Source organism: Drosophila suzukii, chromosome X, assembly GCF_043229965.1.
Source record: "Drosophila suzukii chromosome X, CBGP_Dsuzu_IsoJpt1.0, whole genome shotgun sequence".
Taxonomy (NCBI): Eukaryota; Metazoa; Arthropoda; class Insecta; order Diptera; family Drosophilidae; genus Drosophila; species Drosophila suzukii.
The window spans coordinates 4,117,215-4,141,604 of NC_092084.1; the positions used below are offsets into that span (position 1 = coordinate 4,117,215).

At 41.4% G+C, this 24,390-nt stretch overlaps 3 protein-coding genes across 9 annotated transcripts in view; all 3 read left to right on the top strand.

Annotated features, from left to right (window-relative positions):
- Zdhhc8 (zinc finger DHHC-type containing 8) overlaps positions 1-23,501 on the top strand; it is a 37,811-nt gene extending 14,310 nt beyond the window's left edge. The window contains exons 3-11 of one of the 7 annotated variants that reach the window (XM_036820966.3): positions 7,664-7,782; positions 7,847-8,004; positions 8,072-8,244; positions 8,780-8,974; positions 9,935-10,253; positions 13,808-14,055; positions 14,883-15,140; positions 19,541-19,785; positions 19,850-23,501. In XM_036820966.3, coding sequence (XP_036676861.2) covers positions 7,664-7,782; positions 7,847-8,004; positions 8,072-8,244; positions 8,780-8,974; positions 9,935-10,253; positions 13,808-14,055; positions 14,883-15,140; positions 19,541-19,785; positions 19,850-20,862 — 2,728 coding nt within the window. In that variant the 3' untranslated portion in view covers positions 20,863-23,501. Of the gene's footprint in view, positions 1-7,663; positions 7,783-7,846; positions 8,005-8,071; positions 8,245-8,779; positions 8,975-9,934; positions 10,254-13,807; positions 14,056-14,882; positions 15,141-16,373; positions 16,695-19,540; positions 19,786-19,849 lie in introns of those variants that run through there. The other 6 variants (XM_036820968.3, XM_036820967.3, XM_036820969.3 and 3 more) reach the window with 6 other exon arrangements.
- On the top strand, positions 16,907-19,320 carry LOC108015264 (uncharacterized). The gene has a single exon (XM_017081620.4). It carries the CDS (start codon positions 17,784-17,786, stop codon positions 18,927-18,929), a length of 1,146 nt encoding a protein of 381 aa, XP_016937109.2. The 5' UTR covers positions 16,907-17,783; the 3' UTR covers positions 18,930-19,320.
- LOC139353340 (one cut domain family member 2-like) lies at positions 20,887-21,204 on the top strand. The gene has a single exon (XM_070997248.1). The coding sequence runs from the start codon at positions 20,887-20,889 to the stop codon at positions 21,202-21,204; it is 318 nt and encodes a 105-aa protein (XP_070853349.1).
- Positions 23,502-24,390: the final 889 nt, after the last annotated feature.

Consider the following 24,390-nt stretch of genomic DNA (forward strand, 5'->3'; position numbering starts at 1 on the left):
TTAAATTTTAAATAAAGTTGGAACACAGTTTATCAAATTTTATAGATACAAAATGTTTAAATTGCATATTCTTTTTACTTTTCTTTAATAGCTTGTTTTAATTTTCGGTCTTGAATAGATAGATTAATGAAAACTCTAGAGCACCTGTAAATATTTTCGTAATATTTATCATACGCAAGATGATATCGGCGTTATTGAGAAGGCCGTGTTATCGCCGCAGGCAAATGGTCAATTTCCCAGAAAAAGGCAATTGATTCATTTATCGCTAATTTTGCAGAAAATGGAAACCAGCAGAAAGAGATACGGATAGGCGGCAGAAAGAGAGAGGGCAATTGGCAGCTGTTGGCAGCGCCAGTGTTTGGTAACTGATAAAAGCCGGGCCGTTTAACCTTCTTCGCACCTCTTTCCTTGCCCTCCGGCCGCCCCTGCCCCGCCCCCTTTGGTGTGGCAAAAACAAAAATTAAATAACCAACCATGATGCCCCCGCCCCTTAACCCACTGCCGCCCGCTTATCGGTTGGCACCTTTTATCGGGTCGCTTAGGAGAACCTCCGTTTGGAGGCCAGGCACAGCTCAGGGTGAGTGGATAGGGTCACAGGTGTCTTCCGCAAAATGTAAAGACCCAGGTCAAGGCCTTGGGCAACAAGAAGTGCCTTAAATGTTTATAGCACCTTTCTTTAAATAGTTACCCCACACAGAGAGAATTTTTCAAGTACATTGTTCTTGAATTGAGAAGACTCGTTCTTAAAATCCGTGTAGTCACATTTTGGTATCAATATGTTCTCAATACGAAATGTTAAGAAGAGAAAAGTTAAATTGAGTTTATTTATCATATTTTTGATAAGTATACACTACTGACTGGTTTATTTGTTGAGATATACAATGTAAATACCGCCAATTCAACTTGATTCGAGGAAAATAAAAATATTTTCAACTTCAAAAATGTCGTTCTATTTTTAAGAACATTTTCAACTCAGATGTTATGTTTAGATCGTATGTAAATAACATACACTACATTTTTGTAAGTTTAAGGATTTGCTTATTTGCGTCTTGAAAAACTCAAAAAAACTTGCAGTTTATTAAAAAAGATATTTATATTTATTTGCATAAATATTTAAATTAAGTCCCCCAAAAAACCAGACTTACTGCTATGGTTTTGACCCTCATTGTAGCTATCCGGATGGGACAGCCGGCCACATGTGTAACAAAAAGAAACTAAACGGGTAAAAAAAGAGCCCCCATAGATAAGTCAGAAGCAAAGTCGAGGCGACGGCTGCCCATGGTCGAAGCAAATTTTTTCTTTTGTGTTTTTGGTATTTTTTGTACTTTTCTTTTATTTTTCCCCACTTTTTTCAGCTGGGTCTTCGTACTCGACTGTGCTGGCTGTGGTGACTAATGCTTACTCGTCGTTTTATTATTTTTTTTTTTGTTTCGGCGATAGTAGGATATTTTTATACTCTGCGAGCGCGAGAAGAACGGAAAGTAGAGTAGAGCTTGGGCGCAGAGGGGTTAATGTGACGACAGCGACGATTCGCCCGTTTTCGTCATCATAGCGTTTAACACTAATCTACAAAGATTCCATTTTGATAATCTCTGAAATCTTCAGACATACCTATTCTGTTTTTATAAATGCACACAGATGGAAATATTCAATTGAATTGAGAACATTCGTTCTTAAAAACCGTGTAAGTAAATTTCGGTATCAATGTTCTCAATATTAAAACGAAATGGTGAGAAGAGAAAAGTTAAATTGAGTTTATTTATCAACTTTTTGATAAGTATACACTACTGACTGGACTAATAGTTTATTTGTTGAGATATACAAGGTAAATAACGCCGATTCAACTTTATTTGAGTCAAATGAAAACATTTTTAAGAACTTTTTCAACTCAGATGAGAACGTATTAAGTTCCTTGGGTTTTTATCAGTATGGAAGACGAATAGATCTCAAAATATAATATTCTTGTATGTAAGTAGTATTTCAAATCAGCTGAAACCTGTTGCACAGTGCCCAAACTGAAATGGGTTTCCATTTGCTTTTGCTTGACGCATAAAAAGCAATACCATTTTTTTGAGTTTTTAATTAATGCAGCTGCCATCGAATGCGAAATTGTCTTGGCCCCTTACTTTCCTATTTTAACCATCGCCCCTCTTTTGGCCTTACAGTGCGTTTCGCTGGCATAAGGCCCCTCTGGAAGGTAATCATTTGCATAATGATAAGGGTCCCCCCGACAGAAGGCTTTAAAAACCAGGTTAAATATAGATATATCCATATTACATAACTTGTATTTCGATGAATCACAGTGTCCTTGAGCTCACCCACATGCACGGATGTCTGTGCCTGTTGGAGGTGTCAATGTGTCAAGTCAATTAATTGTCGATTGAAATCGTTTTTTGCGGTCTGTTCTTAGTTGACCTCTTGTGCGCGCATGTTGCAGTCCCTCCCGGTAATTGACTTTCCATCTTTGTGGCGCCGGTGAAAGTTGAAAGGGGGGAGTGTCCGTAAACTTGTCACATTTCGCCTGAATGTGACATTTTGCCATTTGGCTCATAATATCCTCGTCCCGTCGCCTGTCTTTGTGGCAACCGCTTAACATAGGAATTCAATTTCCTGCAAGTGTCTCCCCGGAACACCCGGAACCCCCTGATTTAGCCATCCCCCACCGGAAATGCTCTTGAAAAATACTCCACATTTTTTTATATATACATATATATATTCAGTTCTTTAAGCGGATGACAGTGGGTGGTGTCCACCGGCCACCCGCTGGGTTTCCTTCACCTTGACAGTGTCACTGGGATGCAATGGGGTTGGGTTGGAAAAAAGGGGAGGGGTGGAGAAGGTCTGGCAGTAAATAAAATATCTCAACTCTGCTGGAATTTAGTCGGGGAATGGAAATTGAAATTGATAGGGCCGACATAAGACTACACACGGAAAAATGTGGTTGGTAAAATTAATTAACCTCAATGTTTGTAAGCCTATAAAAAAGACTTTGCCACTTATAATATAATGAGTATTTACTTTTATAAGATTTAATACTCATAAATATAATGTTGCTTTGACATTTTAAAATAACTTCAGAAAGTTAGTCAAAAATGCATTAATTTAGTCTTATAAAGCCCTTACGTTTTATAGTAAAACTTCTGTAGCACTGGTCAAATTTATTCCATTTAACTATTATCCATTATTTCCGTCGATTAGAACAATTGATTTTATTGGCATTTTGGGTACTTTGATTAAACTTAATGAATTAATTAAAAAAACTTACCATAGTCCCCGAAGGATTTTTCATTTATTTCCTAAACGGAATATTAGTAAGCTTCATAATGTAGATCATATATAACATGCCCTTTTATAGATTACATTTTGTTTATAAAACTTACGATAGTTTCCTTCCCTAAATCCCCTGTCTTGGATTGCTATTATAATGATATTTGAGCCCCCAAGATTTGCTTAGCAAACACAGCGAAGAGCCACCCTAGAAAAGCAACCAGCTCGCTGAAATTATATTTCAATCAATGCAAATCACTGTTTATTTGTTTTCCTTGGCAATTTGTTTCAATTTGATGGCGCAAGGCATTAATTGAAGTCAACCACATCCTGTTTGGGTAGCTTGGGTAGTTCGGGTTGCTTGGGCTGTTCGATGGGAGGCCCTATATAAGGTGCGTGCTTACATATATGTGTTTATTGTCCTTGTTGCGGTCTTGTCACTAATTTGATTTGCTAGTTTGCCCTACTTTCTTCAGCACACCACCCCCACCTCTCGGGGAAATTGAAATGAATTATTTGTCATAAGAAAATCCTTGGGCATGCCTTTCTGTATACTCTACTTTATTTCTTTCTTTCTTTTTGTCATTTCTGGGCCAACTCTTTCTACTTTCTACGTTGGCCACCCTCTTTTCTGCCTGACTTTGCATAAATGTAAACAGATTTCCCTCCCGGGACTTGGCAAACATTTTTGCTAAATTGAAAAGTAAAGCAAACAAGTGTAATATACCTATAGGAATATATATGTATATATAGGTTGTGTGTGTGGATTATATAGCTAGACACCTGACTTACAATCGGGCATCAGATGGGAGATAAGAGATCGCTTTATTTCTTATATAAATGTGTATTCACTATTATATTGACTTTACTTTTAATGGTTCGGGCCTTGGGCTTGTATTTGTCTGTAATATTGATTCTATATATATTTTTCTAAGCTTTAAATCGGCTTCACCCCCAATTAGTTATGAGAATCACGTTGCTAGGTGGATTTGCTATATGCACACATTTAAGATGGAAGGTGAGCTGTCATTTTGATACCCGATGCGAGTCGATTAGATTCAGATTCCTGCACATACTTATACTTATATACCTAACTATATATATTGGCCAATTGATGGATCCATTTTGGTTTCATTTTCATTGCTCCGGCGCCTTAATCGGAATCGAATCGAATTGAATCGTGCATCCGAAGATTTGTTTGGACAGGTGCAATATTTATGCCAAGGTGTAAATAAATAACTATAGGTATTCCATTCTCCTTTGTTCGATTTGAAGACATTAATAAATTCAATCTGTGTGTGTAGAAGGTGGTATTGTGTAAGGAGAACCGTTTGTTAGCACAAGGTGTTTGTTTGAAGTACTAGGGAATTTAAGAATAGAATCGAATTATCTAGCTCTTACCGCCGATTAACAAAAAGTCAAACTGCATAACCGCGGAATAAATTGAGAGAGTGTGGCTTGCAGTTCATAATAATAAACGCCAGTCTAATTAATTACTCTAGCTCAGCTCTCGTTAAAATTCTTGAGGTTTTCTCCACTTCTGCTCCCCCGTCTTATGATAGACCTCCCTTTTCTTCTTTTTATCTACGCCCTACGTCGTACTCCTCCCGATTCCCTATTTTCTTTGTCCCAGGGCGATTAACATAAATCCCTGGCACGTGCTGAGAGTCGCTACGTTCCGGTTTTATTTGCATTCTAAAAATTGTATGCAAATGCCAGTGGATGAGATAGAGCCCTTTGTTTTGCTTCAACTGTAAGCGTTGGAATAAATGCGATAAGAGTGCCGAAATAAATCAAAACCAGAAGAAAGCTTACACAGGTTCAGATGTTCAGATATACAGATATAAAGATACAAAAATACATAGATACATGGATACATAGGTACATAGATACAAAGATAGATAGATAGATAGATGGTGAGGTGTGAACATTTGTGTGCAATCGCCGTGAGCCAAAATTGGAAATCTGGACTCTGCTGCACTGCTTTTCATCTGCTCGGGAAAAGGAAAACCTTCGGCTTTGGGCAATTGTCCGGAGGGCCAGTGAGAAAACCAACTGGCATGGCAGGAAAGTAAAAGAAAAGAAAAGAAAAGAAAATAGAAAATGGAAAATGAAAAACTGACAGTCTGAGGTCATTCTGCCAATTATAATGCAGCGAAGGACTGCCTGCCGAGGATGATGAAGTTGATGGCACCATGGGAAGGGCAAAATGTGGAGATGATGATAATGGGAATAGAATTTTACAGTTGCAGCACAGTGGTCGCAGGAAAAGTGGAAAGTTCGTAAAGAAAAACAGAACGAAAACAGGAGAAACTTATGTCATATATCTTTTAAGGGGTCATTTCAATTTTAATATAGAATAATTCACAGTAATCGTTGAAAAAGTAGAAAGTTTTTAAAACGTTTCAAAGCAATCCTAAAAGAATAGGACCATTCCAATTTTAAGACGAAATAATCCCCCCTTGCAATCCCCACTGATATAATAAAAACCCACCGAAGGACCGACCACTGTAAAGATACAAATGCACTGCGGAAAACGGCAGATGATGAGCTGTAAAATGATGATGGTGGCTGCATTAAGGATGAGTTTATCCATTAGAATTCAACAGCGGTTGCCTTGCTGCTGGGAAAGTCCGGGAAAAGGGAGCCGGAAGACGGGGAGCAGCCGTAATGCAGTGAGAAATGCCGGAAGAAAGTAATACATTCACCTTAAGTAACCCGTAAACCGAAACCAGCAGAAAGTTCCGCACATCATTGCAAATGCATCAGAGGTCGTGGGGGAAAAGCGGGAAAGTTGGGAGGGCGGGGACAGGCGGAAATGGAGATGGAAATGGGCCAAAGGACACGTGTATATCGCCGTTGCACCGTTGCAACATTCTTGTGGTTGCCTTAACCCCTTAGCACCATGGACTAGAACAAGGGCCTTTATAAATAAAATAAGATTGGAAGGTTACAAAAAATATATTGTGAATATTTTTTTAGACCATTTAAGAGTTACTAAATCTTAAAATACATTTTTTTTTGAACGCACACGAAAATCTATCATAAAATTATACTTGGTCCACCCTAATAAGAGCAATTGTAGATTACTATAAGATTATGATATCATGCTTTTTGATATATTAAAATTGACTAAGACAAGACAATTTAAAGATTAAAAGTGAATAAAAAACGTACTATCATATTAAAAATATATGGTAATCATATGTATTCAGAGTTTCCTAATTTCTTATTATTCACTAATTGAACTTTTCGAAATGAAATATTCAAAATTCTTTGAATTTTGTCAGGGTCAAAGGGGTTAAGCCTCGTTTAACATTCCGTTCGGTTTGGGTTCGTTTTGATTCCGATGCCGATCGAGTTCCTTGGGGTGGCACATGGCACATGAAACAGGGAAAGTCGGTGGAGTTGGGAGATGGGATTTTGAGAGGGGGCTGGTTTCGACCAACAAAACAGTTCCGGCTCAGTAGACTCTAAAGTGATTGCGGCGACACAACGGGCGGGCCTCGTTGGATAACCGTAGCCTCGGGCTCCCCGGGCCTCCTGATGTCCCGATGTTTCGGCCTCTTGGCCACCTGGCCACCTCTTGCTTAATGGTCAACAATGTGGTCGAAGGATTTTCGACCGATTTTCGGCCTACCTCATGCAATAGCAACAGCATCAGCAGCCACACGTCTGCCTCCCCCCAAAAAGGCTGATTGCAAAGCCATCAAATTTGTCGTCACAGTTCTTCGGTTTGGTTCGGAATTAATCCAGCTTCTCTGGGTTGTATCGTTATGTAAGGAATTTCAAGGGAGTGGGATGGGGGGTATGGAATTGGGGTTTCTGAACCACTTCCAGCCGGTTGTGTGTGTGCAGCACTTTTAAACCTGTTCGGTAAGCGGTTTTAATTAGGGTTGAAAGCTAGACGAACACTAATCATATGTTAGCCATATAACTTTATGGCAATTAGACAGGGGGACAGCACGAAAAAAGGGTCAATATCTTGCCCATTTAAGTGGCTTTTAAACTAGTCCCGAAATGCATAAAATATTCAACTGGTTCTGAAGCATTTTCAAAAGGTTCAATTATTTATGGCTAGCTTATAAGCCTAAGGGTAATATGGTAACCTAGTTGTAAAATTCTTTAAAGGTTTTATTTTGTATAGATAATACATTTAAATATTGATATACTTTTTAATAAATGTAGTTTTTGTTGGGTTGTTCTATAAACATAAGCTGCCAGTTCTATTTAATAAGTCTCTGCTTAAATAAGCTCCTGTTAAGCTACTATCAACACATTTAAATGTATGTACTTATCAATAAGTTGAGCTGATTCTGACTTGTTTTTGTTTATCAATAAGCTGAGTTCATTCTGGCCTGTTATATAAAATCTGTTCCTTTTATTCCTTTTACAGCTGCCAGTACTACGTGAAGAGCCATCCATGGGTGCTGGCCTACCAGGGCGTGATCACATTCTTCGTGCTGGCCAACTTCACGCTGGCCACCTTCATGGACCCGGGCATCATCCCCAAAGGTATGTAGCGTGCTGAGCAGGGGCCAAAGCCAGTCGTCACGGCCTAAACTTGACTGCATTCTAGCCTCGCCCGACGAAGACTGCGAGGAGGAGCTGCGCGCCCCGCTCTACAAGAATGCCGAGATCAACGGCATCACCGTCAAGATGAAGTGGTGCGTCACCTGTAAGTTCTACCGCCCGCCCCGCTGCTCCCACTGCTCCGTCTGCAACCACTGCATAGAGGTGAGTCCTGAAAGTCCATCTATTATACATCAGTTTAACATCATTACCACCCCTACTTTCGATTCAGACCTTCGATCATCACTGTCCGTGGGTCAACAACTGCATCGGCAGGCGGAACTACAGGTTCTTTTTCTTCTTCCTGGTATCGCTATCCATTCACATGCTGAGCATCTTCTCGCTGTGCCTGGTCTACGTGCTGAAGATAATGCCCAACATCAGGGACACGGCGCCCATTGTCGCGTATCCTTTTGCAAACACACAAATAATTTAAAACATATTTGATATCCAAACTAATTCTAAAAATGTTTATAGAGTGCCAAAGTTTATGGGATAAGATAAGGGTTTTTGAACAGCTCACTGGATTTATTATATAAAATCATGCAAACCTACAAAAAAAAGGGTTCTTCAACCTAACATGTTTAGCTTGGCATGACTTTTTAAAATAGATTTAGTTAGTCAAAAATCAAGCTAGTGTCATAAGACCTTATTTACGATAGATTTCTATCAAATCAAGCTAAAAAAAATATTTTTGTTATTTTTTTTTTGACTTTTCAAACCACATATGAATGTTTTAAAAATTCAAAAAACCATCTATAAGGTATTGTATTTTAAAGTTATTCTATTATTTTTATAAAAATAGCTCTTCTACAATATTTTTTTTAGTATTTATGATAAGAAGTGATATCAAATTGACAGGTTATTGGTAAAATATCTCAGGATCTGCAGGCACATTATGTTTCGCCCATTGGTTTGCCTTAACTCTCTCCGTATACAGCATGATCCTGATGGGCCTGGTGACCATTTTGGCCATCCCCATTTTCGGTCTGACCGGCTTCCACATGGTTCTGGTGTCACGGGGTCGGACGACCAACGAACAGGTGACGGGAAAGTTCAAAGGTGGCTACAATCCGTTCTCGCGCGGCTGCTGGCACAACTGCTGCTACACACAGTTCGGACCCCAGTATCCCAGGTGAGTCCAGGTTCCCTCACGAGGAGGTTCCACTGTCGAGCTCGTGGCAGTACGGAAATTACCATAATAAATATCCAAATTGGACTGCCAATTATTGGCTTCAGATTACCTTTTCCTTGGGGAGGCAATTTGACTGCAAATTGAAATAGTAGTATTGTAGATTGTAAACCCCCGAACTTGATAGCCAATTATCTTTTCGCGCCCCTAGGGAGGATATTAAATATCATAGGCACATAAAAATATATTTCTAAAGTGCAATTTTCTAATAGATTGAGCAGCATATTTGATATCTCCACAAAAATATCATGCAAAGTGACATCATTTAAATGACACATTAAATCACAATATGAGCAAAAATATATAGGAAAATATTTTGCGGCATAGCAAAGATAATTTTTAAGTGCAATTTTCTAATAGAATGAGCAGCACAATTTTTATCTCCACTAAAATATTACACAATATGACCTAATGCAAATGACACATTAAATGCATCAATCACAAAATGACCTCAATGGGATTTTAAAAATATTAATCTTTTTAACAGCTTCTTATGTGCGTTTGCAAAATTTCTGTTATATAGAATCTTACGAACTCAATACAAAATAGAAAATTGTCGAAGATATTATAAGAATTTGATTTCTTTTTTTTTTAAAAGTAGCAACTAGAGGTTTAGGAAATGTTTTTTAAAAGTTCAATCTAATATATATTTTTTTTATTAATTCATTTTATTATACTTTGCTATGTATCCTTAAAAGTCTTGTTTTGTATAGATTGATGCAAATACAGTTCAGTCAAAATATTGTGTTGAGCTCGTTTCCTTGACCGCCTGTTAAATTAGGTGTAGGTTAACAATTAGATTAACACGAGGTCGAGAAAACGGTGCTAAAGGCAAGGCCTAGGTCTGGTTTTTATTACTTTTTCGTGAATTTTACTTATCGAAATTCTATTTTATGTCCATAGCTTACTGAACCCGAAGAAGTACGCCTCGCGGAGGTCGCAGGTGCAGAACCAGGCGATCAGCACCATTTGCAACGACCGGAGCGGCCAGCAGACGGGCGCCGGGGGCGGGGCCGGCGGCAATGGGACCGCCGCAGCGGTGGGCGGCGGAGCGGTGGGCAGCGGGGGAGGCGGGGGCGGTATGCGCGGCACTGCGGTGCAGTACTCACCACGCTCCTTCTACGACGCGACCCGCGAGAAGCGCGGAATTCAGGTAAAGACTTATATGGCCGAGGGCAATGGTTATAATCAACGGTCGGGCAGCACAACGCTTTACAGTAAGGTGGGTAAACAACAAGATTTTGCAATATCACCGAGAAAAGCGAAGCAGTTGCTATGCGAAACTCAGATTCCTATTAAATATATCTATGTATCCTATATCTATTGTATCTAATACCCCTAAATAGTGTGCCACAGGTGGCGAAACAGCAATCTCTTATGTAACTTGAATGTTTCCAAAAAACATGTCGAAATTTAGAACTCTTAATTTAATAATAAAACATAATATGATATTACTAATTTATGCGTTAAATTCCATATAAAAGGTTTGTCAAAATTGAGAACTCTTTTTATTATTTCTTAAAACAATTGTTATAATTATAACAATTATAAGCCTTTTATAGGTTCATTTCCTTTTAGCGATTGCTGAAGCCACCTGTTGTTGTTGTTTGGCTTAGTTAATGTTGTTGTAATCGTAATTTGTAATTTGTGATTTGTGTTTATTTTACTGTAATTGTAACCGTTAACAGTTGTTTGTTTATGTTTGTTTTGATTTTGTTTTCATTTCTCATCTCGCCTCAATGTAAACAATTTCCATTTGATTTTCTTGACCTCTTACGTTTTTGGTTCTGTTTCTACAACAATTTTCCTTTGCTCATTTCGTATAATTTATCATTTGCTGTGATCCCCTAATAACCCCCAAGCCCCGCCCCCAAAAACGCCCCTTCACCCCGCTTAATGCTTTGACTAATTAACTACAAAATCGATATAAATATAAACATATACATATATGGTATATACGTTTATACCATTCGTATATATATTTCTGTAGAGAGCTTTATATTTTTTGGAGAAATCTGTGAAGTATCTTTGTGTTGTTGCCGCTGTTTTTGTTGTTCTTGTTGTATTTATTCGTTCTCCGCGTGGGCGAATAAAAGTTTTTCCGCTTTTCCCAGCTGCTCCACACAACACATCCTTCAATCTCATTTTCCACTTTCCCAAACCGCTTTTCCTCTGCACTGCAAAAACTTTTTTGGCTGCCGCCTCTGCGTCTTCTTCTTCTTCTCATTTTCCATCTGCTGCTGCATTTACTATTATTATTTTCCTGGCTTTTCCTGGCAAAAAAAAGGAAAATGGGGTGGTATGGGGGCTGCTAGTTAGTTAGTTAGTTAGTGCCACGCCCGTTTAATTGAAGGACAAGCAAACCAAATGATGCACACCCACCCATTACCCATTATCCATTTAGAGAAAGCAACGCTCACCCACTCAAAAGTTTTCCAAGTTCCCCCTTTTTTCACCCCCTCCATTGTAATTGCTCTCCACTGTCCTTGACATCTCATGAAAAACGCAGTGAAACCTCTGCCGAACGAACAAGGGGAGTAGGAGAAAATATCTATCTGTCACTGTATAAATCTGTGTACCTATAAATAAGTGTTATTCTATTTTCTATTTTCAATTTAAGTAAATAACAAATAAATGGCACTTCAACTTTTAGTCACAAATGTATCTTAGCCTTTATCATCAAAGTTAAGTCCGTCTGTAAAACTTAAATACATTTAAAAAAGACCAAAAAACGTAAACAATATTGTGAAATTTATATTAATAACATTATTTATGCAACACAAATCTTAAAGACACTTAAATCTTTAAGATAATAATGAGCTTTTAATGGAACCCCAACTTTCCTAATCCTAAAATCTTAGCAAGAACCAATTAAAATCACTTTGCTGGCTGCAGATTAAGTTTCACCAGTGCAATCAACTGAGAAAAGTGAAAGGCTTCAAAATTTTCAATTTAAAATCAGAAACTTCGGACTGACCGGAGTGGTTTCTCCCTAGTTTACCCACTTAGTTTCTCCCTATTTTCCCGACTTATCTCCGCATTAACACCCCAAAAACCCCCAAACCCCACTTTGCATGCATGCGGTTGAATTTGTTGAGTTGGCGTTTTAAGTTGCTGGATATCCCGCTATTATTTGAGCTGCATTTCCCCTAATTTACCTTATTTGCTGACTCGTTTTCACTTTGCTGGGCACCTTAACCGTTTCCGTTTCCGTTACTGCGTATATATATCGTTTGTATATGCCGCCCAGAGCTGTCGTTATATCAGTATATATATAATATATAGAAGTATATAGCATACATACTTATATCGAAAAGAATTGGTCGCATCTCCAAATAAACCAGCAAAAGATAAAAGAAAACAAAACCAAAAACTACACTTACTGCAAGCACCGAGAAAGGTAAAAAATCAAAAAAAATATTTAAAAGAAACAAAAAAATTAAAAACTCAAACTAAATTCTTATTTTGTGGATCGTTTATTAATCACTTGATCGATCGATTGACCTTGACTTGTCCCGGAGGATCATTGATTTTAATTTATTGTCCCATTATGATTTCTTTTCCTGATTTCTTGTCTAAATTTAGTACATCTAGCCCTGTTTTTCCCTCTCTTAATTGTACCTTTGTCTGTCCAGTCTTCCCTTTCTCTCCACCTGTCTGTCACACAAACTAATTGGAATGATTATAATAATTATTGGGATATATTTTATTGCATTTTGATCCTTTTTTTAATATTGGATCACTACAATTGGAAAACAGAAACACTTCAGTTTTAGGATAATTATCTGCCACTGCTTAAAGGTTTTCACTTAAGATTTAAATCAGAATTCCAATATATTTTTGGTATTGTTTAGGGGTTTGCATTGGGAAGTAATCCATTCTTTCCGTTTCTCTTATTGTTTTAGACATTTATATCATTATGCAGTGCTTTTTCGAGTTTTCCTCTCTTTCATCTCTGACTTTTCCACACTTTTTCTTGCCGAATCTCATTTCTGGAGTTAATTACAGTGGGGAAAGTATTTCCACCATAGGACACAGTATGCCTTGAACTACAATTAATTAGCCGGGGCGAGGGGCTAGAAGGAGGAGACACCCCACCCACTCCACTTCACCCCACTGACCACTGACCACTGTCCACTATCCTCCTTCCCCCACCCAAAAAACCTTCAGTTACCTTATTTTGTGTTCATTTCCTCTTCATTTACCTTAATTTCTGTTGTTATGTGTTATTGTCTTCATTTTCACTGGATTTATTACTATTTCAAGTTGAAAAACAATCATATCAGAGGGGTCACAGAATAATCACTCTCTACAGTGATTTGGAATATCTACAGTGATATGAAATCACTGTATACAGTCTACAGTGATTAGCAATCACTTCAATTTGATTTAATAATATGATACCCAAACCGTATACATGGATTTTAAAATTACTTTATGAAGTGTTTAAGGATCATTGGGTACTTCGAATACCTGTTGTCTCTGATATATTATGTGGCAGCTCTGAAAAGTATATTAATTTCCCAAGATCACAGTATTTGACAATTACGTTGACTATGCCTGTTGAGATCTTTATTGAAATGTGTGAAAATGAAACTTTAACCAGTCCAGTTTTTCTCTACTTTTCATTCTTGTTTTATTCATATGTGATTTTTTTTGGAAATGATCGCAACTAAATGTAGGCCTAAGTCTGTGTCGATCTCATCACTATTTTTCGCCTGTGCTTAAGTCCGCCATGGACAATGGTAACTAATGATCCCATCTTCGATATCGCAGCTTTCGCCGGGACGGGAGTGCTCCGACACGGACCTGGAGCCCCCGCCCGCCTCCCAGAGCCAGGACTGCGAGCCCACGCCCCCGCTGCAGCGCCACAACTCCAGCAGCTTCTACCTGCCGCAGGTGAGCGATGCCGGCGGTCTGAACGGCAGCGTTTCCACGGGCGGCGGCGGAGGAGGGGGCGGCGGGGACTCACCGCGCCACATGCGTCTCTACCATCCGCGTCACAGTCCGCACGCGAGGCCCAGGTGAGTTAATTAGCCGTAGCCCTGTAGTTATAGCCCCCAGCTATTCGCTGTTCGGGGAATCGGATGGCACACGCACCATATACTTGCCCCGATTTCCGGGAACTCTTGCTCGTATATTATTCAAACCGAAAGCTAATTGATTGCTCTATAGGAAGGTGCTCTAAATATAAAGTGGGTATAGGTATTATTGGCATTGCTTATAGTAGGCAGGTATTGGAAATAACATTAAGTCGATACAATTTTTTAAAAGACGCATTCAGTTTTATTTTTGTACACTCTATTAAGTAAGCCTTAAGTAAGAATAACAAATTTTTCAGCGAGGAGTTCCCACTTTTATTTTAAGCCTCAAGACCCCTGAAGATATTTCATATATCGCGTGTACGACTAGTTGTTTGGATTAACTTTCTTTCTAAAAAACGTAAAACATAGTTAATTAATAAAAACAATTATTGCAAATAGAGTATTATTCTAGTAAAGATGATTTATTAAATATAGAAATATAGATATTTAAGTTACTATCGAATGAGAAATCTGTGGGCTTAGGTTTGGTGCCTGATAAAGATTTTATTTCTATAGGGATTCCCTATCTAAGTTTAAGTGGGTTAACTGATAAATAAAAACCTTTATTTCTATGGGGAAATCAAGCTTTCTTATTTTTTTATTCTCCAGAGAGTTCAGATATGTTATTTGGGTTGTGACCATTATTTCTCTTTGGTTTCTATTCCGCTTTTAAAATTCCCCCAGCAGTAGTTTTCTTAAGTTGCAACAAGTACGTACACGTGTAGCCAAACTGTTCTGACCACCCATTATTGTATGTACATCCCCAGGGGTCTGGATCCGCAGCGGGGCTATACGAGTGACGCCCTATCGCCGGACCATCCCGTGGGCTATGGCGTCGGCGTCAACGGACCCCAGCAGCAGCAGCAGCAGCAACAACAACAGGCACTGGCGGCGGCAGCGGCGGCGGCGGCGGTGGCAGCACAAAATCAACGCAGCGCGAATACCACGGCCACGCCCACCATGCAGCAGCGGATCAAGCCGCTGGGCGTGGCCACGCCCCTGGTGATGGCGAGTCCAGTGCGAAGGTGAGTGACGCCTCCAGGTCCCAATTTTCCGCCATATGTTTTCATGGTCCCCAAGTTCGAACCACCCACTTGCCCCGCCCCCTCGCTGTTGTTTTTGTTGTTGTAGTTGTCGTTGCTGTTGCTTTTATAGCTTAACCCTTTGCAGCCAGCTGGCTATATCCTTTAGTTGGTTTTTAAATCAAGACATCCCAACAGAGCCAAGAATATTATGTATTCTTTAGATCCTTTTAATTTTTTTACACCAAGTTCCCTGAACCATTCTGGTTTTTTAGTATAACATTTTCTAAATACGTTATGATTGACCTAAACTAAATTGTTTCCTATTAGTATTATTGTCTGTGGTATTCATAAGCTTTATTATAAAATATATTTGTAATTAAAGTCCTTTTCAGCCAGCTGGCTATTTGAGCTTATACCTAGACATCCCAACAGATCCCAGAATATTATGTATTATTTAGGTATTATGTAAACTGTTTTTTAATATTTTCACACTTGTTTCCATCATTGATATTTATTAGAATTGTTATTTGTAGTATTCATAAAGTTTATTATAAAGTATTATTATAAATCGAGTAAAATGTACATTGATGCACATGAAAAGTTGTGGCACCCCAAAAGTTATCAATATCGCTATAGCCTATGTTATTGTAAACCATTTTTCATACAAATCTAAAGAACTGTTGTTAATGAATGGATTCTAAATCCTGAAGGGTTAAGCGTCATGCGGGTGTGAGCGAATTTTCCTGAATGTGTGCTAGTGCTTGTCTAGTGGTGTTGCTTTGAATGAGCCCACACCTTCAGCTTTAGCTTTACCGTTAGTTTGTTTGTTTATTTCCTTTGCTGGTTCGCCGCCTTTCGCGATTTTCCTGTAGGCCTGAGATCCTGAAGGACTAGTACTAAATGTATGAATAAATCTATGTAAATCCCAGAGATTGTAATATCTATAAAAGTGGGAACTTCACCTTATCGCTCTCCCTTTCGCACTTACGACTTGATGAGTAGAAAGAAACGGGATGGATATAGCGGGCGAAAACGAAAGAGACGCCCTGTGGGTCAATAACCCCGCTTCTATGTACACCCCCAGTCTATTTGTTGCACTCACCCCCTCATCCAGTTGGTTGTTTTACCACTCATCTCGGTCTCGGCTCCCCTTTCTCCCATCTTATAAACTAATTAATTATTTTTTCCCACTTTTTCTTTTCCCCCTTTTGTGTGCGGTCTATTAATTTGTAGTCAATACTCAAATTCTGAGAACAGTACTAATTCCTAGGCTTAGCTTAAAGCAAAACCAAAACAAAGAAGTCCGTCGAGAAACAACAGAAAGAACCCAAGAAACAAAAATAATAATACGAATACCCCTTAAGTTTACCAAAAGTGAAGAAAATAAATAAATAATAATACGATATAAGTAATGCAATGCGTAAGTTAAGCCCGAAAAAGGAACACAAGATATCGAAATGCAGAGGGAAACAAGAAAAAACTGAAAACTGATCCAAGAACCGAACCGTTCCGTCTTACACATAAGATATGAACACCCGTCTTCGTTGTCGTCGTTGTATCTTTCTTCCGCTCGTTCTTCGCTCTTTTTTCAACCTTCACCCGAACCACTGATCCATTGATCCACTGGCAACCACTTGAACTTGAACCACTCGCGAACCGAACCACTCTGCAAGAGCACCCTGTAAACCAAACCGAACCGAAAAAACGTTATCCGTAAACCTTCTACTAAGCACTTCTTCTATTTCTTTCTGCCGCGCGAGGTGAGTTTTACTTTCTTTCTTTCGTTTCGTTCCGTTTCGCTTTCATTCTTCCGTTTTCTTACCGTTTTCGTTTCCGTTTCCGTTAATTTTGGTTGCCGTTTTCATTTTGCGTCCGCCTTTAACCCTCTCTCACCCCTCACATTCGCATTTAACCCGCGGTTCAGGATCCCCAGTTCCATATGACCATGTTCCATTCTTCGACATTGTCTCATCTCTGTGGTTTATGATTATAATAGTACTGCCTTTCGATTTAACGATGGATTTCTTCTCTGGTCTGCGATTTATTTTCTTTAAAGTAACTTACCATGATGTTAACCTTCGGTTAAATCGTTCATATATTTTTAACTCGCAAGCCTTATTAACTTTGACTGATGAAAAACCAATATATTCATATATTTATTACCTACAATATTTTATTATCTGGAATTTCGTTACTGTATAGAAAAGGGTATACTATAAGACTATTACGTTAGGGAGGTTACTAAAATGCCGAGTGATCCAAGTGGTCAATGTCAGAATTGTCGAAAAGATGTCACATACACAAGGTATTGTACATCTAGGTCGGAACTCAGAATCAAGGTCTCTAGAACACATTCGAAATCGGAGCAAAATCCAGAAAAATTGTTGTATACCTTACTTCTCTTTCGGCACTCGGCTCTGTCTTCGTTTCTCTACGTTCCAATCGAGAAGTGATAAATATTAGCGGAATCGCTGGAGATCGAATGAGATACTATAAGATATCCAGAGAAATTTAAACAAATCTGAGAAGTTTATAGGTATATTTCAAGTAAATTCAAGGGATATAGGCCAAAGAAAGTCTAGGAGAAGCAAGAGCCATCTATAAATTCCTAGTATTGGTAGAAAATTACAAGGAGAAGCCACCATGAGCAAAACACAGCGACAGGAGAGACAGGAGCGTGAGGACCTTGAGCACCTGAAATCCCTGCATCTGCTGGACAAAACTCTGCCCATTTCGGTGGCCACCGCACCCGAGTTGCGATCCCGCCGGCAGTTCAGTTTCAATGGCCTGCGGTACGAGATGACTGGGTTGCCACCGCCGCCGCCGCCGCCGCTGCAGATGCAGCTGTCGAGGCTCAGGGCGGGTGGAGGAGGAGGTGGCTCCCAGGAGAGAATGCAAACTCATGACTCCAGCCACTCCATTACTGCCAAGTCCCCAATGGAGTCAGCTGGCGGAGATCATCAGGGTGGTGGTGGTGGTGGTGTCCCACGACCGGACCAAAAGGGAGTCCTGCCCAAGAGGGTGTCCATGGGAGACAGAGCCCTGCTGATGAACGGAGGCGTTCGGATGCCTCGGCGAACCGAGGGAGACTCGCCCAAGGAGAAGCCAACAGCTGGCCAATCATCATCCTCGAACTGTGGGATCCAAACAGAGTGGCAGGATAAGAAAGAGGAAAAGCAGGAGCGGGATCCCTTGAGGCGCGAAAAGAAGCACCGTCGCAGGCAGCAGTCAACGGAGTTGGAGAACAGAAAGTCCCCCTCGGATGAGAGCTCCACAGGCCTGACCTCTCAGCAGAGCTGGATGTTGGCCCAATCCCTGCTGAAGGCCTACGGCAGCGGACTAGTTCACCCGGCCGCCGGCGAGGGAGCCTCCTCCAAGATGGACTACATCACGCTCACGGGATTGGTGCTCGGCTGTGTGGCCTCGCATGCCCTCTTCTTCCTGTGCTGGTACTTCAGCTGGCTGAAAAGCCAGGCGGTGGGTCTGCGGAAACGCTTCCTGGGCAATGCCAATCTGTGGGAGTTCTTCGACCTGGAGGACACCACCCGGTACTCGGTGCAGACCAAACTGGTGCTGGCACCGCTGATCCTCGTCTGCGGACTGCTCTACTGTGTGGTCAACATGCTGCATCTGGTGGTGCAGGTGGTGCGGTCAGATGTGCCGCGCGCAGTGGTTGTGTTTGTCCAGCGGGTGGCGAACAGTGGTCTGCTGGGCACCATCACCATGGGACTGGCCGGCGGAGGAGGAGGAGCGGTGCGCGGGGGACGCCAGAAGCAGGCGATCCGATAATCCCGGTCCATTTTCCGCCAAGGATTGCTCGAGGAACAATCCCATTCGATTCCACATTCCCTCATTGTAGTTGAACCTGGCCAATCATAATGCCTTGGTGGTCTGTTTATTAATAAATGAAAAATGACTACAAACTTGGTTGTGACTTATAAATTATTAACCCCGGGTTAAATTTTGTTTAATATTCCTAATTGATTACATATTATAGGGTACAATTAATCTGTTTAACTACTTGTATTTATTACTAAACTCATTGGTCCAAATATTCTTGTTGCAAGGACATATTGACTTAACTGCAAGTTAGTTAACCGGTACAGTCTGCAAGCATTTGTGTGTCCTCTGTTACTAAACGATCTTGACATCCAGCTGTGGTTTAACCCCTGTTCTAAGGCCATAATCTCTCACTCACATCAGATCGGCTCAGAACACCCACTTTATCTCTGTCTCTCGCTCATCGATCGCTATGTATTTTTCTAACCGTCAGTTAACCGAGCTGTTAACTCTGCAGCAGCTTTTGTGCTCGCTCTCAGCATGCTTTTAACAACTAGTTGCGATTGTTTTGGATTAATTGGACCGATTATTAATTCCCGATTTGTGTGTACCTCCAACAGATCCAACCCGGGCACGCCCACCCAGCCGAGACGCCCCGATTTCATCGGACTGAACGCACAGGCGGTGGCGCAGCAGCAGCAGCAGCAACAACAGGCAGCGGCGGCGGCAGCAGCAGCGGCCTACTACGAGTACACCAGCGGTCTGCCGCCGCAGCATCCGCAGGCGCCCAGCATCCAGCAGCAGCAGCAGCAACTGCTCCTCCAGCAGCAGCGCGTCCTCATGCAGCACCAGCAACAGCAGCAGGGTAAGTGATCCCTCGATGGATTGCCTGTTCCCTATGCTAATCCCAATCCATTTTCCATACACAGCCCTGCAGCAGCAGCAGCAACAGGCAGCGGTGCATGCCGCCCACCCGCAGCACGCCGCTCTGGCGCAGGCGGCCTACGGCGGCAGTCCGCAGCGGCGCTTTCTCTCCGAGGGCGAACTGGTGCGCCAGGGCGCCGGCGGAGGCGTGGCCGGCGGCGAGCTGTCCTACGCGCGCTCCAACAACACGGTGGATAACATTCGAGAGCTGGCCGGCAGTCCGCAGCGAGGCGTTTACATGTGGAAGGACACGTCGCCGGGCTTCACCAGCTCCGTTGGACAACAACAGCAGCTGGGACAGCAGGTGGTCAGCAGTGGTATTGGCAGCAGTGCGGGCACGCTGTCCAGCAGTGGAGCCGCCGCCGCCGGTGTGATGCCGCATGCCCAGTACATGCAGGCGGGCGGTGGAGCCCATCCGCTGATAATGACGCACTCGCGACTCCAGGACTATGCCATCCAGCAGCAACAGCAGCAACAACAGGCGGCGGCGGCAGCGGCAGCAGCCTCATATCATCGCTCCAATCCGACTAGTCCCACCACCATGCCACAGGTGTCCGGAGCCGGCCAGAGCTACATAGTGCGCTATGGAGGCGGCGGAGCGGCTGGAGCCGGCGGCAGCAGTGGCAGCTTGGCCAGCGTGACGGCCACCAATCCAGCCAGCGGAGGGGGAGGCTATCAGCCGGCACTGCGCGGCGGAGTGGCCGTGTTTCCACCCAACCCGCTGGGCAATCCTCAGACGCAGCCCTCGCCACAGATCAAGCGAAAGCAGACGCCCACGCGACCTATGAGCTTTGTGCGTGCGCTGGAAATGACCGACTCCATGGAGATGCAGTCACTGGAGCAGCAGCAGAACGGTGGAATTCCCGGCAGCGGATCGGTGGGAAACAATCAACAGGCTGGAGGAGGCGGCGGCGGAGGTGGAGGTGGTGGTGGACACCTGATGCAGAGCAACGCCTCCAATTCGGGCACTCCGGATAGGGCCAGCATCTATGACATGAACTACGAGATCTCCGTATAACCCGTGGTGGTGCCCGTGCTTCTGATGCCGCCACCCGCCAGCCAAGCTCCGGGCGCAGCAGTGGCTGCTCCAGCTGCTGCAGCTGCTACAGTTGCCATGGCCAGCGCTCCAATGCAGCCACAGGGGCAGTTTTACAATGCCCAACTGGAGCCGGCTGCCTATGCATGCGTTCCTGTCCTGCCCTTGAAACCGATAAGCAATGGAATAGGAACCAATAGCCATCAGCACCACCATCATCATCACCAGCAGCAGCAGCAGCATCACCAACATCCGCACCAGAACATCCAAAACCAAAACCACAACCAGAACCAGAACAAACGAAAATTTTCAACCTTCTTTTAGAGGGGGAGACTAGCATGTTTTTTTAATTTTTTTTTTTTATAACGAATGATTTGAAAGAGCGCTATATAGAGAGGTGTATCTAAACCCAGAGCTATTTACACCAGATGTGTGTGTATATAAGTTGCACTGCTGTTGTAGCTATCTCTAAACTTTAAGTAATTTTATTATGTAATTTTTATGCTTGTTTTTATGATTATTTTTTAAAGCACTTTGGAAGACCATTTACATGATCGGATTTCAAAAGAAATTATTTATACTTTTAATGCTTTTTATACATACATATGATCGAAACCGAGAAAATAGAGTGGAGATGAAGAGAATATGAGATAAATTGAATTACGGGCAAGAGGAAAAATACAGTGCGTTTCATGAGGGAGAAACACCAAAGCATGTGCAATGACACGCACTGTGTTCGTCCTGCCGATCTGCTAAATCTATTATACATATAGTACACACATATATGGAAACCTTTTGCAATCAACTTGAAAATCGCCAAAATTTGTACGTCTTTGTCTGTATGTGTGCCTGTCTGTCTGTGCATGTGTGTGTTTAACATTAGTCTTTATAAATTTATATCTATTTATGCCATATAATGTATATAGGATGTGCTACGTCAGGGCCCAGGTGCAGAGAACTTTGTCATTTGTGTACATAGGTGAAGAAGTTGGAGGGAGACGGAGGAGGAGGAACCGATTTGTGCTTAGAATACAGAGAAAGATTATATAATGTGGTGGCGAATTTAGAGGGTCCAGGGACCCCAGATCTGGACGGATGTTGTATTTCTTTGCTACGGGTTGTGCGAAGCAACTCCTAATCCATGAAAATCTGTAAATAGAACCCCGTTTTGTAAGAACTACCTCCCTCCTCTCCATTATTCCTCAGTCCAGTGAAGCGAAAGGTCAAGTCGCGACAGTGCAGGGACAGTGCGTTTCGGGGCCGTATAATTGCTATACGTATTTATTCAGCAACCTAAGGTTTCATTCGAAGTCATGCTATAAGTTAAACGCACCTTATTTCTCGCTCAGGATATTGATTAGAGGCAAATGTCATTTTCACTTTCACTTTCACAAACAACCCCCTTACAGCCCCGAAACGCACTGTCCCCCGGTTCGTTACACACTCCCAGTAGAGTTTTATATTTTTTTCTTCCCATCATTTACTTAGAATTCGTAAGAGAGAGCCCTAATCTGGAACCGCGATTTTCGGTCCGTGTAACTTGAATGTCGTCCAATTTAAATCAGTTTTGATTTTCCTGTACATAGGTGTAATAACGAATAACGCATGAGAATTCATCGGTTCGAGACTACCAACTACGTACGACGCCTGCTTGCCTCTATAGGCACCCCAACTTTGTTGTTATGTTTTTAAGTGAACTTAGCTTTTATACCGATCCCCAAATGTGTGTGTGTTCTTAGATCAATTCAAAGGCATGTTTCAGTTCGATTTTTTGGCTCGTTTGGTTTATTCGAAAGGCAAATGGCAAATTTCTAGCGATAATATCTGTAAGAAAGTTAGCTGTACACACGACACTCACGCGATCGATCGAGAAGGAGAGAGAATTATACATGTGTAAGGCGATCCATCCCGAATCAGACCCCCTCTTCCCAGCCCCATAGATCATGAGAATTTGCAAGGATCAAAACTTGTATAGACTATGCAATGAGGTGGGCGACCTAGGTTTCTGGGGCGGCGATTTTCGCCTCTAAATTCGATTTCTTCCACAAGCATTATTTGGTTTTTTGTCCATATATTTACTAGGATTTCCAATTATCGAATATTAACTTCCAGTTACAGAGATTTTGGTGAACATATTGCTGCCCCGGCCACGTATTTCGCACGCCTTATATTACGGATCAAGAGTATATATTATACACACGTATATTTAAGCGTTTTTTGCTAACACATTAATTCATGAATTTGCAACAATATTTAATATAAATACCGAAATGCATATACAAACAACAAAAAAAGAACAAAAAACAAAAGAAAAATCGAGAAAAACAAAAGTGTAATGTAAAATGTAACGAGAAAGTAAAAAACAAACGGAAGAAATTGTTTTAGATTTTTATACCAAATTTAATTAATGTAAAACCACGAATTGTTTATTTTTTGTATACCCCGTAACCCCCGCCAGAATGAGAGAAATCCCTGCCAGAGAAATCCTCGAGTTCTAAATTGTTTTTTTTTGTATTGAATACTTATGTAATTTGTAAATTATATGACAAGTAATCAAATAGCAAGCATAAACAGCAAGGCAATTAATAAACAATACAAATAAAAATGCAAAATGAAGTCGATGTTTTCATGTTTATTTATCCTTTGAATTGAGCAAAGTGAAACAAAGTGGTTTGGCGAGAATTGTTCAAAAATTAAAATTTTCAGGCTTGATTGCCAATCGATTGTCAAATTTCCTAATTTCGGCCACCAGGCGAACATAAACGTTTAGTAGGTGTAAAACGATCAGCTGATTAGCCTAATCCAAGTTTACTCAGAGATGCTCTCGTGATTTCTTCCTTTTGGCACGGCCTAAGCAAATTCATAGGACTTAACTGTTATTTCGTGACAAGCTCGTGACAAGCTGGTGACACGGTCATGGTTGCTCATCTCTGGTCTGCGTTTGGCTCGCAACTAACGGTTCTTTCCCATGGAGATCAGATCCTATTGGTCAGTGGGAGGAGGGGAAATATGTAAAGGGCCGCCATCTTGAAAATGAACAGCTGTTTAAGTACACTTTTGGCTACCAGCTGCCACTTGCTAAGTTTTCTGTTTGCCTGGTGTCTGAGACCAAGAAACTAAATTTCAGACCTCATTGAAATGTCAATAATAGAAATCAGAAGTCCAAAATACCTTATTTGCTCGTCAAGAAAATGGTCGAATTGCTTGGTTTCTTAATTTCAGACACCAGGCGAACATAAACGTTTAGTAGGTGTAAAACGATCAGCTGATTAGCTTAATTCAAGCTTAGTTAGAGATGCCCCAGTGATTTCTTCCTTTTGGCACGGCCTAAGCAAATTCATAGGACTTAACTGTTACTTCATGCATATCGTGACAAGCTTGTGACAAAATCGTTACAAGCTCGTGATAAGCTGGTGACACGGCCATGGTCGCTCATCTCTGGTCTGCGTTTGTCTCACAACTTACGGTCCTTTCCAATGGAGATCAATTCCTATTGGTCAGTTGGGGGAG